Source organism: Maniola jurtina, chromosome 4 (assembly GCF_905333055.1).
Source record: "Maniola jurtina chromosome 4, ilManJurt1.1, whole genome shotgun sequence".
NCBI lineage: Eukaryota > Metazoa > Arthropoda > Insecta > Lepidoptera > Nymphalidae > Maniola > Maniola jurtina.
In genome coordinates, this window is record NC_060032.1 from 13,264,900 (window position 1) to 13,277,665 (window position 12,766).

The following is a 12,766-nucleotide window of genomic DNA, read 5'->3' on the forward strand; positions in this document are numbered from 1 at the left end:
AGTTCTGCAAGATTTGATCTGGCATACCTTATCGGATCTTCTTTTACGATGGTCTAACGTAGGATCATAGTGCATTTGTTTGTGTTTGCGTAAAATTACTTGGAGTATGTAGATCTGTCGCACCGTTAGAACATCGCATAAACCATACAACTCACGGGTTGAAAATAGAATAGGTTTCCCTAGCATCACTTTAAGGATAGCTCTTTGAGCTCGCTCAAGTCGTAAGAGTAGTGTTTTTCCGCAATTACCCCAGATTGTGATACAGTAAGACAGGATCGACTGTACCAGAGCAAAATAAACAACTTTTAAGGTTTTTGTGTCGAGTATAGGCTTGAGATTTTTGAATATGTATATCATTTTTCTCGCTTGGCCGACAAGTTTGTCAATTTGTGGAGCCCAGGATAGTGTACTATCAATAATTACTCCTAAATATTTCATACAGTCAACTCGTTCCATTTTACCACAGTTACAATTAGCAATATTAAAGCCGCAAGTATGAGCTTTGATTAGAAAAGGGTTTTGGGGCTGTGAGTTCCTTTTTAAAGAGAATGTGATATATTTACTTTTTTGTAAGTTCAGTGAAAGCAAGTTAGAAGAGAGCCATAGCATGACCTTTTCTAACATCCGTTCTGCAATTGTCTGCGTTTCAGTCCAGGTTTTACCCCGAACAACTATTGCCATATCGTCAGCATAAGCTACTATTTTAACTAGGGGAAAAGAAAGATTACATAATTGGTTTATGTATATGAGGAAGAGTGTCGGACCCAGGACACTCCCCTGGGGAACGCCATAAGTTAATGGTTCTTCTTGGCTTATACTATCACCAATTTTCACACACTGAGTGCGATTTTTTAAGTAGTCTTTAAAAATGTTTAGTACCATCCCTCTTATACCTATTTCCTCCAACCTGCCAATTAGAATAGGGACTGAGACAGTGTCAAAAGCCTTTGACAGATCGAGAAATAAACCAATTACCTTATCTTTCTTATCCAAGCCTTCTGTTATAGTGCTCGTAAGTTCTAAGATGGCATCTTCTGTAGACTTACCACTTCGAAAGCCAAATTGGTTTTTCGACAGAATTTCGAATTTATTAAGGTATGTAACAAGGCGACTATTAATTATTTTTTCTAAAACTTTAGATATGGAAGATAAGACAGCGATTGGTCTATAATTGTTGACGTTGCCTCTGTCCCCATTTTTATATATAGGATGTATAACCGCTTTTTTAAAAACAGATGGAAAGATACCGTTCAGAAAGCAGATATTAAAGATATGGGCAAGAACGGGTGAGAGAAAGTGTCTGGCTTGTTTTAACAAAGTGCAAGAAATGCCATCCCAGCCTGTAGCACAGTCACCGCGCAATCCAAGAATAACTCTTTCTACTTCTTCTTTATCACAAGTATATAATCCATATATAAGTCTATGATTGAATCATAGAATTTTTGAATTCTTCTTTCTTCCTGGGTTTCTTTTCCGCACTTAAACGTAGCCGGCCGTTGTGCGTACATAATAACAATGTTGGTATTCAACTTATCGACTGATTACAGATAGATTGATTTATTAATTTCGCCGTCTTAGACGCCTTAGATTTAGATACAAATTGACTAACTCATAGGTTTATGTTTCAAGCAGTGGGGTCTCAGGCTATAAAAGTTTACGGTTTTCAGAGCGCTCGAATCACAAATGGCAAAAGGTTAGATTAAAAAGAAATTGGTACTCTTTATCTTCTGGTTGGAATCCTTTTATGTTTTAACAATGCACGTCTTTGTGGACAGCTATATGGCGAGACATACCAATAAGCCTTGGTCAAAGAACAAGCGGTAGCCAGAAATTGTAATACGAGTACCAACTACCAAGCATCCTATGATGATTTGATTTTTTTGACAAATCCTTGAAGTCAATTTTCATGTGCGAACGTACCGGCCCTTACACGAAATATTTTATTTATTCTATGGATTCAATAGATAATGATGTAGGTATATTTGTTTTTATTTAGATATTTTAAAGCTTTTATGCTAAGTTTAAGTTTAACTTTTAAGTTAGCTCTGGCTCGGTTAATTTCATATAGATAACACTAACAGGTAAAGCCCGCAATGGCCCAAATGAACAATTTTCTTTCTATCAGATTGTATTTCTATGTAGGTACCCTAAGTTTTAACTTCTGGGAGCCCTATTGTGACGCATCGCTGCCGCGCCGCCGCGCGTCTTGTTTGACGAAGGCTGCAGTAAGTTCGCCGTAGTAGTAAAGTAAAAGCTTTGTTATCTTATCTCGATGATAAGTTGGTCAGGAAGCCAATAACTCACTATCGATGTGGGCTCAACTCGATTGTCTTAGAAGTTTCTATGGGGCATTTCCGAGTAAAGGCAATAAAAGTTGATATAGTTGAGTCATAGTAAACTGATATGGATATTGGACTGTTAGCATTCGGATCGCGATAGTGCGATCGGCTGATAGCTACGCATACGGCTTGATAATAAAACTGTTAAATGTTACGGCCAAAGTGCATAGTTGACTCTATCTGGGCATTGTCGAGTTTACTGTTAATGATAAATGATTTTTATTGATTCACCAAGAGTTATTTTGTTACTTATCTCTAACTATTTAGTATTAGTAGGTTTGTGTTCCGGCAGTATTGAACCATGGTTGGATGAGTGGTAGAATTGCTTTTTATTAATCAATTAACGACTCATGGTTAGAAAAGATACATATTTCCTTTTTGGAGAAATATTGGGGTGCCCTTCAGTCGGAATTTCTGTTCTGGTGCAAAATCGCCGCTGCCCGGGCTATATCGAATTAGCTCACCATGTGGAACTTGGTACGTAACACAGTTACGCCCATCGTGGGGTACCGACTACCGATACGGCGGGCTGTGTCTAGCGTGCAGCAGATGGCCGCACTTTCACCTCTGCCCTCCGCGAGCGTTGCGTGCGAACATGCTTCACATCGCGATCCCTGTTTGGAGTGCCGTTGTCATTTACATAGCGCATTGTTCGTGGATTACTGTTCGGGTTTACGGTGCCAGACTTCACATGAAATGCATAGGGGAGTATGGTAATTGTGTAAACGATAGATTATAGATGTACGAGAACGAGTAGGTAATTGGATTTAGTTGCAGTTGAAAGTCTTTGTTGCGTTGAAAATGGTGTATTAGAATTTTATGATCTAGAAAACGGCCATTCTGAATGAAATTACGGTGTTTCCTTTGTAGGCTCGCTAAATTGAAAGTTCATCGACCGGCATCGATCGCTATGTTTGTAAACATTGCGGCTCTATGCGACAAGACACATCGACAGGTTACGTACGAGAGTGAGGTTTGGACACTCACCTGGACGGCCTGCGCGCTGTCCTTGTCGAGCAGGAACTCCATGGACTTGTGCGGGCGAGGCGCGCGGCGCTCCGGCGGCGCGGCGGGCGGCGCCAGCGCCAGCAGCGAGCGCGCGTGCAGCACCGTGCGCTGCGTGTCCACGTCCGTCTCCAGCACGCCGGGCGCGGGGGCGGGCGGCGGGCGCGGCCGCGGCGGCTTGTGCGCCACGCCGCCCGGCGCCGGGGGGGCCGCCGCCCGCGACACCTCCTCCTTCAGCGGGATGCGCACGTAGGGCGGCCCGGCCGCCGGCAGCGCTGGCTGCCCCGCGTCTGCCGCGCCCGGCGCCACTCCGCCCGCCCTACCGTTCGCGCCTGCGCCCCTGCATTTCTTCTCCTTGCGCCCCGAGAACCGGAAATTCGCGAACCGCGAGAGGAAGCCGGCGATGCGGCTGCGCGGCGCGCGTGCGCCCGCGTCCGTCATATCGCGCTCTGTCGGCGGCAGCGGCGCGCGCGCCTCGCCGCTCCCCTCCACCACCGTCACCTCCGCGTCTGCCGCGTCCACCGTCGTGCTCGAACTCGCACTTGTCGATCGCGCCGAACTCTCGCCGCTACTCGCGCTCGTCTCGCGCCAACTCACTTCGGCCACTACCGGCGAAAACGTAACTCCTTTGGAGCCCGCGGAAACGGAGCGCGCGGGCGGCGCGGGGTCGGGTGTGCGCGGCGCTACCAGCTGCAGCGACGCGCGCAGCTCCTCCGGCGTGTCGCGCTGCGGCGTCGCGCGCGCACGCAGCTCGGGCGTGGAGCGCACGCGCGCGTCCCCGGCGCGCAGTGGCGTGGACGCGAACGCCGGCTCCCGCACGGGGTCCGGCGACGGCGAGCGCGGCGGCGACGGGGTTGCGGAGGACGGTTCCATCCTCCGCCGGAGCTCGTCGAGCACGTCGTCCCAGGCGCCCCACGAGTCCCGCAGGCGCCGCGCGGTCAGCACGGAGAGCTCCCGGTCGTAGTTGCCGGCGTCGGCGAGAGCTCGCCGCGCAGTCTCGTCCAGCCGGCGGGCGGTGGCCTCCATCTCCCGCGCGAAGGCGCGCTCGGACTCGGTGGTGGAGTCGCTGCCGGCGCTGGGCTCGCGCGGCGGCGGCGGCGGCTGGCACGGCGGGCGCGGCGGGGGTGGCGGCGGCGGGAGGCGCGGCCGGCGCGGCCCGCCGCGGTAGTCGAGCGCGGTGAGGTCGGCCACGCTGACGGTGAAGCTGTCGCACACCTCGAAGCTCTGCCGGAAGCGCGCCGAGTGCGCGGCCAGGCGGCGCGGCTCGGCGCACACGTCGAGCTCGGCGGGCAGCGACAGGGCGCGCGCGGCGCGGGGCGGGCGGCGCGCGGCACTGGGCGAGGCGAGGCACGGCACGCTGCCGGCCGGCCCGTGCGCTATTTCGGGCGCGCGGCGCGCGGGCGGGGGCGGGCGGCGCGCGCGCTCGCTGTAGCCGCTGTCCTCGCTGAGGTTCTCGGCGGAGAGGTGAGCGCGCGGCGCGGGGCGCGCGGGCGGCGGCGAGGCCGGGGGAGACTCCAGGGAGTCCGGCGACAGGCTCGGGGACACGGGGGCTGCGCAGGAGCGCTCGAGAGACTCGAACTGGGCGAGGCTAGACGAGCGCGACAGGGATCCGAGGCTGGTGGGCGAAGCGGCGCGCTCCCGCCTTCTCCTCTTGGCCGGGCACGCCCATTCTCTTTCCGACTCGCTGTCGCACTCCGACCCTGGATGAAGGAAGACGACCTCACTAAGTATCTGCCCGTTTGTAGCCAGCTGCACGACCAGCTCGATCGGGCACCGGTAATGACAATGACACAGAGAGTAATGTATTTTGGACTGAATCCAATACATGCAAAGAGAATTAGCATGAGCTTGCCAAATTAAGAAAAAGTTTCTAAATTCATAAAATATATACTTAGCTTATATTTAAAAAATAATGATGTAAATAATAATAAAAAGAATTGAACATCTTATTTCTAGAGTATATAAGTAGGGACGGTTACTTAAAATAATAAATAATTAATTTGGCAAAAATTAAACTTAGGAAAAGCTTTTATCACAATGCCATCTAACGGAAACATAAGAAACTTTATGTCACATGTATAAGTTACTATCTTGTTTCACTACTCAACACTAGATGGCGCTGTACAGCAAATTTTAGTTATGGTAAAATACTTAAAAGATAAAATTATTAATATTTAATCATTTTATTTAATTATAAATACAACAGCGTACAAAATAAAATTGAGTTTACCTGCAGTGCCCCGAACGTGAATGACGGAATCAGCATCGGAATCTGACAGCCAGGTTGCAGCGGAAGAGCGTTCAGAGCGCAGGTCATCGCTCGTCTCCTCGACTATTGTTTCGAGGTACAAAGCGTGATTACTGCCATTGTCACCTGTAGACAAAGAAAAAATCAAAATTTACTGGCTACTCATCGATAGATGGCGCTATGAGTTTTCATCTGCACTACAACAGAAAAATATTTTCATCAACTTAATGGTTTGTTATTTAATATTATTTTAATTTCAGTAATAACTGCCTATTGTACACAACATTTAGATAATAATTTATATTTTATGATATACTTATAGGTAGAACACAGATAAAGATACCTATTAGGTAATAGTAACATATTTTGTTTTAATTTATCATTAACTGATAGGTCAGGAAAGATAGTAAACTTTCTCTTGTTTGCCTCATTTGTATTTAGCAATGTTGATATATTAGTCACGCTTGTAACAAATTATTGTCGTTGACTAACATGCGAATTACAAAAGCGACTCTATTACCTTAACTTTAAAGTTCAAAATCGCATTTCAATTAATTGCAATTACATTCAATCAAGTTCAATAACATTTGGTACCTATCCAGATGGTAGGTAGATATTCAAATTGCATTGTTATCTAATATAAATACCTATTCTGAATAGCAGTGAAATCTCTAAATTCTTCTTTATTTACATAACTTCTTTATGTGTTTAACATAATTAATGCGAAACATATGCCACACAGAACAATTTTACCTATAAATTATTATTTCATGTTAATTAGGTAGATGGGTAAGTATTCTTAATTACATAATATTGTTATCTATTAAAATAATCATTCATTTGTAATATATTATGCAGATACTAAAATTGAAATACAGTATAAACTCTATATAACGACACCGAAGGGACTGTGCATTTTATGGCGTTATAGAGAGTTGTCGTTAAATGGAGAGAAGAAACATCAGAATTAGAAAAAGAAAAAGTTTATTTATGTGCATAAAAAAGAATGTTATTTGAACGCTAGAAAGTTTGTGAGCAACTAAGAATATGATAAGGTATAGATAATCCATGACTCCTACTTATGAGTCATGGTCAACAACAGTGTACACGTACAAGCAATCCCAGTTTGTAAACAAAAGAACGAATTTCTTAGAATGTTCGGTATGCATGATGCCGACAGTCGAGTTTATTGCGGGCTAGGATAATAAAGCGACAATAGATCGTACACAGCTGCGCAGTTTTTACTAATTTTAGCAACTTAAAAGGTACTTTTTATTACTCAATTGTTTTCGTTATTGAGAGTGGGTGTAATGCTATGTAGAGTGAAACATGGTATGAATGACAAGCTAAACCAACCGAAGCCAATTGATTTCGACGCTTAAGGGAGTTTGTCGTTAAATAGAGTGACGTTACATGGAGTTTACACTGTACTTACAAGTTCTAAAAGATAGGGTCTTAAATTGCAACCTACAAAGGCAATAACTAATTATTACTAAGTAGGCTTGCTATTTATAATTTATAAAATGTACTATAGGCCATAGAGTTGGACCATAGAGCACCAAACCAAACTACGTAGTACGTACGTGCAACTTCATACAATTCCCAAATACACATTACACAATTTTGCGACGAAAATAGCGCAATTTTTGCCCCCAGAATTTTGTCATGTGGAAATCAAGACTCGTGGCGTGTTGAAGTTCTTACAGAGGCCTAAACCAGCAGTGGACGTCTATCGCTTGACGATAATGATGAATCTATTATGTAAAGTAAGTAAATATCATATAAGTAAGTAAATACACCTATGATAATAATTAATAATACAATAAAAAATTCTCGTCACTATTGCTCAAATTGCGATTGCAATATAAACCAATTAGCTTGGCTGAATAACTAACTCGTTAAATACCGTCGTAAAACTAAATTCTTGGCATTTGAGTTAAGTACTACCCTATTTGCAATGCACAATAGTTAACTTATTTACTAGTTACCGTGGTGCATGCAATAACCGATTTTGAACGCTTGTAACAATTAATAAACCTCATTGACAATACATTTTTTGAAGTAAAACTTTTCTTTTACGCTCTGAAGCTCTGACTTTAGAGATTGCTTGAGAGTTCTTTTCGTCAACTCGAAAATGGAATCACATATTTGTTCTACTTCAACAGCGTGAAGATAAAAGTTCCACGCCCTAGATTTTTCATAAATATTCTAAGCTAGTAAGCTGTTTGGTAGACTTGGACAAATGTTGTTACGCATTAGGTACCTACTATTCTAATAAATTTCCTATTAACATTTGATTAGGATTATATAGATTAATCAATATAACTTAAAACTTGTATCGCGATGATAAACAAACTCGGAACATCTTATGTAACATACACGGCACTATAAAATAAATATCAACACCACATAAACATCTCAACGCACTAAACTGGAGCAGAACACAAAACGCCCAATTCAAGATTACGAAATCCGGTGCTTTCCTTCCTATTTTTAAACCATTATTTATCTGCCTAACTATACATGCTCTTCTTTATCTATGAGCTAATGTTAAAAAATGGAATGGACTCTTTGCTAAATTAGACCCGGCAATTTGTGCACCTGGATTTAGGTTTTTAAAATTCCGTGGGAACTTTTTTTTTCTCTCTCGTCTGGCTTTACAAAGATAGTTTTAGATTTGTAACAAGTTAGGGAAACTATACAAGTATGGACCCCGTCTGTGCCGGCGCTCGCCGACACACGCTCGGCACCCCCTTAGAGCGCTTTCAAAAAACTCCAAAAAGGCAGAGCACGCCCGCCAGCTAAAACCAATACAGACGAAGTCCTGGGAACTTTGACTTTCCGGGATAAAGAGTAGCATAATAACTGAAGAACTAGAGTCCTGAGTATCTGACATAGCTCAATGAGTTTTTTTTTAATTTATAGACCAGACTTGGCTGCAATCAAACCTGCTAGCAACAGCCTAAGATGGAGTGCGCTTGCCTAGAAAATGCACATACACTCTTGACTTGAAGGTACCCATGAAGTGGCATATAATTTGAAGAACCAATGGCCACCTTACAACGGAAAGTGCAGCGTTGGCATACGAGTTGCTAAAAAATCGGTCACTCTATAAAGACAGCGGATACCATTTCTATTAGCTAACTTCGAATTCTGTGGCAGTTACTGTCCTCAAAAGACTAACAACCAGCAATAAATATAAAAGTAAACCAAGTGGATTTATTCCGATTGTTTTATTTCTTTCTTTGTGGAGGGGCCGCGCCGGAAATGAATGAATCCGGTACACGACGCAAATATGCCTAGCTATTGACAGATTGTTCATAATATACACGACTAGCGACCCGGTCCGGCTTCGCTTAGCTTGGCCTATTAATTTTTTTTTTATTTGAAAATAAAATATAACCTATGTCACTCAGGATTAATGTAGCTTTCTACTGGTGAAAGAATTTTTAAAATCGGTTCAGTATTACCAGAGATTATTTCCTACAAACAAAGTTTGTAAGTTAGATGTTGTTTGTCGCGTTTGATTTCTTCCGAGATTTTGAAGAATTATCGTCATATTCAAAACAATATTAAACTATGCTTATAAACCTCTCTTGAATCACTACCTATTGGTGAACACCGCATTAAAATCCGTTGCGTAGTTTAAAAGATCTAAACGTACATACAGACAGCGATATGTAGAGATATGTAGAGACGCTATTTTCAGGGCGGACGACCAGTGAGTGAGCTTAGTGAGCGAGTAATTTGATCTGAGGTCTGACATCTATAAAAGAAAATAACGTAACAAGAATTTTAACAAAATCTCATGTACATGAACCTATTACAAATCAAACCATGTTTTCTTTTACAAAATAATTGTAAGTGATTTTATTGTGACATCGTTGTTAAAAATAAAAAGTATACCAATTTCATAAAAAATATCTCTAAAAAAAAAGATTCCGACGAATTGAGAACCTCCACCTTTTTTGAGGTCGGTTAATAAACAGCGAGCCCGCCGCAATCGTTTAGCCAGCGTGGTGGGCTATGGCCAAACGCTTATCTTTCTGAGAGGAGAACCGTGCTCAGTAGTGCGCCGTTGATGATGATGATCAAGATGTGTGGTAGAAAACTGTGACTGAGTAAATAAATGTGTGTTCACTGTTACACCGACCAACGTAACCAATCACTTTCGATAAGCTACTTTTTTGTACATCGAAAGTGTATTTCATGTATGGTGTCGAGTGTCATAGCGAATGGGTCATAGATCTGGTATAATTTACTAGTTCCTCGGAAACAACCGTTTGTCGGCTCTCCGCTATACTGTCACGGTCTGCGGAGTTTACGGTTTGTGGTGACGATAGCTCTCACTACACGGTGAGAGGAAGGTAATACTAAGTTTCCTACTGTTTTGAAACAAGTGTAAATTAAAAATTTATAGTACCTACCTCAGACAAGTGAAGGTTACAGTAACTAGAAAAGAGCTTGAAACTTTCAAACGGCTGAATCAATTTTCTTGGATTATAGCTAAGAACACTCTCGATCAAGCCACCTTTCAAACAAAAAAAAACTAAATTAAAATCGGTTCAAGGGGCTACGATGCCACAGACAGATACACAGATGTTTGGTGGCACGCTCTAGAAAAGGCCTATGTCCAGCAATGGACGCTGTATATGGCTGACGGATTTTTTGGACACATGTCGTACATGTCGTAAAATCAAGACCAATTCTTTTAAATGGCGAATGTCCGTGTCTGAAAACACATGGTCAAACCATAGAAATTTAAATTGTGAATGAGTTCAGTCAGTCATTTAAGTGCAATATAAACAAGGATATGTATTAAAGCTTTAAATGCACTTTGCACTTATACGATACTTGACAACGCTTTCTCATACTCACAGCCGGATACTTCACATTTGGTTTGCAGATAGATGTAACCACAGATAGCTCGCTAGATGCTTGGAAGCTAAGTTTAGAAGCCTTCAAGTCAAGAGTGAATAGGCAACTTCTAGGCAAGCGCGCTCCATCTTAGGCTGCATCATCACTTGCTAGCACGCAAACCGCTAGTCTATATAATAAAAAAAGAGCCTCGATAGCTCAACGGTTGAGGAGCGGACTGAATTCCGAAAGGTCGGCGGATCAAACCCCATCCGTTGCACTATTGTCGTACCCACTGCTGAGTCCTGGCACAAACTTGACGCTTAATTGGAGGGGAAGGGGAGTATTAGTCATGATAAGCATGGCTAATATTCTTTATACTTAAAGAATTTAAAAAAATAAAGTTAGTATCTAGTTAGGTAGTATACAAACCAATCATATTATATTATTATTAGAATTATACAACCTTTGGACTTTACGAGACATTGAATTTTAACCCTAAGAGCGGTTACGCACTCATCCGATCCGTATCTGTGAAAATTCGAATATACAAAACTCGGACCGAACTCGGATATTGCTTACGCACTAATGCGATCTCTGATCCAAATCCAAGCTATTCAGTGGGCATCTTTGACGTATTATATGCGTCACAAGTCCAATTTGAATCCGAGGCACATCCGAGATATTTTCTCACGGATGACGGAGAGAACTCGGATGATGGAAGTCGAAGTTTCTTGGTTCTTCTTGGTAAGAAAGGCATTCCGAACCTGTGGTAGATGCTCTTGACGATTCAAAAGTACTTGTAAAAGTCTAATTGAATAAAAATATTTTGAATTTGAAGCTAGTGCGTAAGCTACCATACAAATAGTTCTATGACTTCAGAATGTATTTTCATGGGTTCGAATCAGATGCAGTGCGTAATCGCCCTAAATCACATATACTCGTACGTGCCGATAGCATGGTAACTGCTGGTAACCAGTAACGGCGGATGCCCTCCACGAGACAAAAGCTTTATAACATTAATATGTATAATATTACGTAACTCAACCGTAACTAGTTACATAGACACCAGGAAGCACGCGTGGTCTACCACCGACCACAAAAAGGGCAAACGAGTGAGGCAAACGCAATCAAGTGCAATGCACTTGGATTGAAAATGCATTATCCAGAGTGTTGTGAATACATTGCTAAAGATAACTTTATGTGTATATAATATATGTGAAGACGTTAAATTCATCTATCAGTCGACCAGATTCCGGAATGAAAAAAAGTTAAAAAAAAACGGCCAAGTGCGAGACTCGCACACGAAGGGAACCAGAAATGACACTTTTTTTAAATTTACATGTCAGCCATTTTGAATTTTTAATTATTTGTTGTTATAACGTTTTACGCAGGTATATATTGCATATATGAACACATTCTGACAAACAGCGGAGACTTAGTAATAGAGTCCCATTGGCACCATTCGGTTACGGAACCCTAAAAAAAGGATTTCAAAAGCTACCCACCACCAAGTGTTGACGTAGCCTAATGTCGTCTTTTTAAAGACGCCAACTAGAAGCAACTGCAGCATCTATGACGTAGGTGTGGCAAAGCAATAGTTAAACGATTCCAGCCATCGCAAATCGATCACGGGCAAGTCGCTCTGAATTGTGTTTACCTTGAATCAATATACCAATTTCCCGTCAATTGGTTTGCGTCAAACGCCAATTAGTATAAAGTGCGCCACGGACCGGTCTCCACTCAATGCAGAATAAACAGACAGATGTAGAGTTCGTGAGATTTTGTACTATTTTAAGGTTAATATACAGATACAGATAGACCATATTATAATCTTATGAGCTTTTGTACTAGGTATAATATGATTAATATAAACCTTCTCAAGGAACCCTGAAAAAGGTTTCAAATCACCCCGTTTAAGTACCTAGTTATTTATAGTTATTAATAGTTAACCCTGGTTCAGACTATACAGACAACTCTGTAACAGAAAACAATGTTTGTAACCACATACCGGTGATAGCCTAGTGGTAAAGGTAGGTTCGATCTTCTAACTTTTCAGAGTTATGTATTGTCTCATGGTTTAAAAGTGAACGAAAAACGTCATGAGGAAACCTGCATACTTGAGAGTTCTCAAAAATGTTCTCAAAGGTGTGTGAAGCCTGCCAATCCACACTCAGCCAGCGTGGGAGACTATGGCCTATCCCTTCACATTCTGAGGAGCCAGTCACTCAATAGTGAGCCAGCGATGGGGTGATCATGATGATTGTGTAAGTAACAATCGTCGTTATTGTGATATCAACATGTTGCCAATCAGACA

The 12,766-nt window shown here is 42.6% G+C and overlaps 1 protein-coding gene across 4 annotated transcripts in view; it reads right to left on the bottom strand.

Moving 5' to 3' along the window:
* LOC123881295 (proline-rich protein 36) overlaps positions 1 to 12,766 on the bottom strand; it is a 110,461-nt gene that overhangs the window by 69,718 nt on the left and 27,977 nt on the right. For all 4 annotated transcript variants that reach the window (XM_045929997.1, XM_045929994.1, XM_045929993.1 and 1 more), the window contains exons 2-3: positions 5,575 to 5,718; positions 3,327 to 5,044 (exon numbers count right to left, since the gene is read on the bottom strand). In XM_045929997.1, coding sequence (XP_045785953.1) covers positions 3,327 to 5,044; positions 5,575 to 5,718 — 1,862 coding nt within the window. The remainder of the gene's footprint in view (positions 1 to 3,326; positions 5,045 to 5,574; positions 5,719 to 12,766) is intronic.